Source organism: Nestor notabilis, unplaced genomic scaffold (assembly GCF_000696875.1).
Source record: "Nestor notabilis isolate BGI_N333 unplaced genomic scaffold, ASM69687v1 scaffold20718, whole genome shotgun sequence".
NCBI classification, from domain to species: domain Eukaryota; kingdom Metazoa; phylum Chordata; class Aves; order Psittaciformes; family Psittacidae; genus Nestor; species Nestor notabilis.
The window spans coordinates 2,612-3,199 of NW_009939876.1; the positions used below are offsets into that span (position 1 = coordinate 2,612).

The 588-nt window shown below is 61.2% G+C and overlaps 1 protein-coding gene across 1 annotated transcript in view; it reads left to right on the top strand.

The window, feature by feature from the left end:
* Positions 1–588, top strand: part of SLC4A2 (solute carrier family 4 (anion exchanger), member 2) — a gene marked incomplete at its 5' end in the record, with an annotated part of 5,620 nt that overhangs the window by 2,135 nt on the left and 2,897 nt on the right. The window contains 2 exons of the mRNA XM_010020099.1: positions 35–183; positions 362–556. Of these exons, the coding sequence (XP_010018401.1) occupies positions 35–183; positions 362–556 (344 nt within the window). The remainder of the gene's footprint in view (positions 1–34; positions 184–361; positions 557–588) is intronic.

Sequence of the window (588 nt, forward strand, 5' to 3'; positions counted from 1 at the left end):
CCGTGGGAGGGTCCGGAGCCGTTCCTGCCTGCAGGGGAGAAGACGCAAGACCTGATTGGGGTGTCTGAACTGATCATCTCCACGTCGCTGCAGGGTGTGCTCTTCTGCCTCCTGGGCGCCCAGCCCCTGCTCATCATTGGCTTCTCAGGGCCCCTGCTTGTCTTTGAGGAGGCTTTCTTCACGGTGAGCCCTGGGGCCTGAAGCAGGATGGTGGAACATTCCCGAGTGCTGTGGGGCAGAGATCACCCCCCAGCCCTGCTGCTCCTCCTGCTGCCCAGGGCTCTGCCCCAGCCCTGTGGCCATCCCTCCTGCTGACACGGGTCTGTCTGTACCTGTCCCTCTATCCACATGGTGCTGACAGTTCTGCACCTCCAATGAGCTGGAGTACCTGGTGGGGCGCGTCTGGATCGGCTTCTGGCTCATCCTTATCGTGCTGGTCATGGTGGCCTTTGAGGGCAGCTTCCTGGTGCGCTTTGTCTCCCGCTTCACCCAGGAGATCTTCTCCTTCCTCATCTCCCTTATCTTCATCTATGAGACCTTCTCCAAGCTGGCCAAGGTGAGCCTGCACGGCCAGGGCCAGGGTGTCTG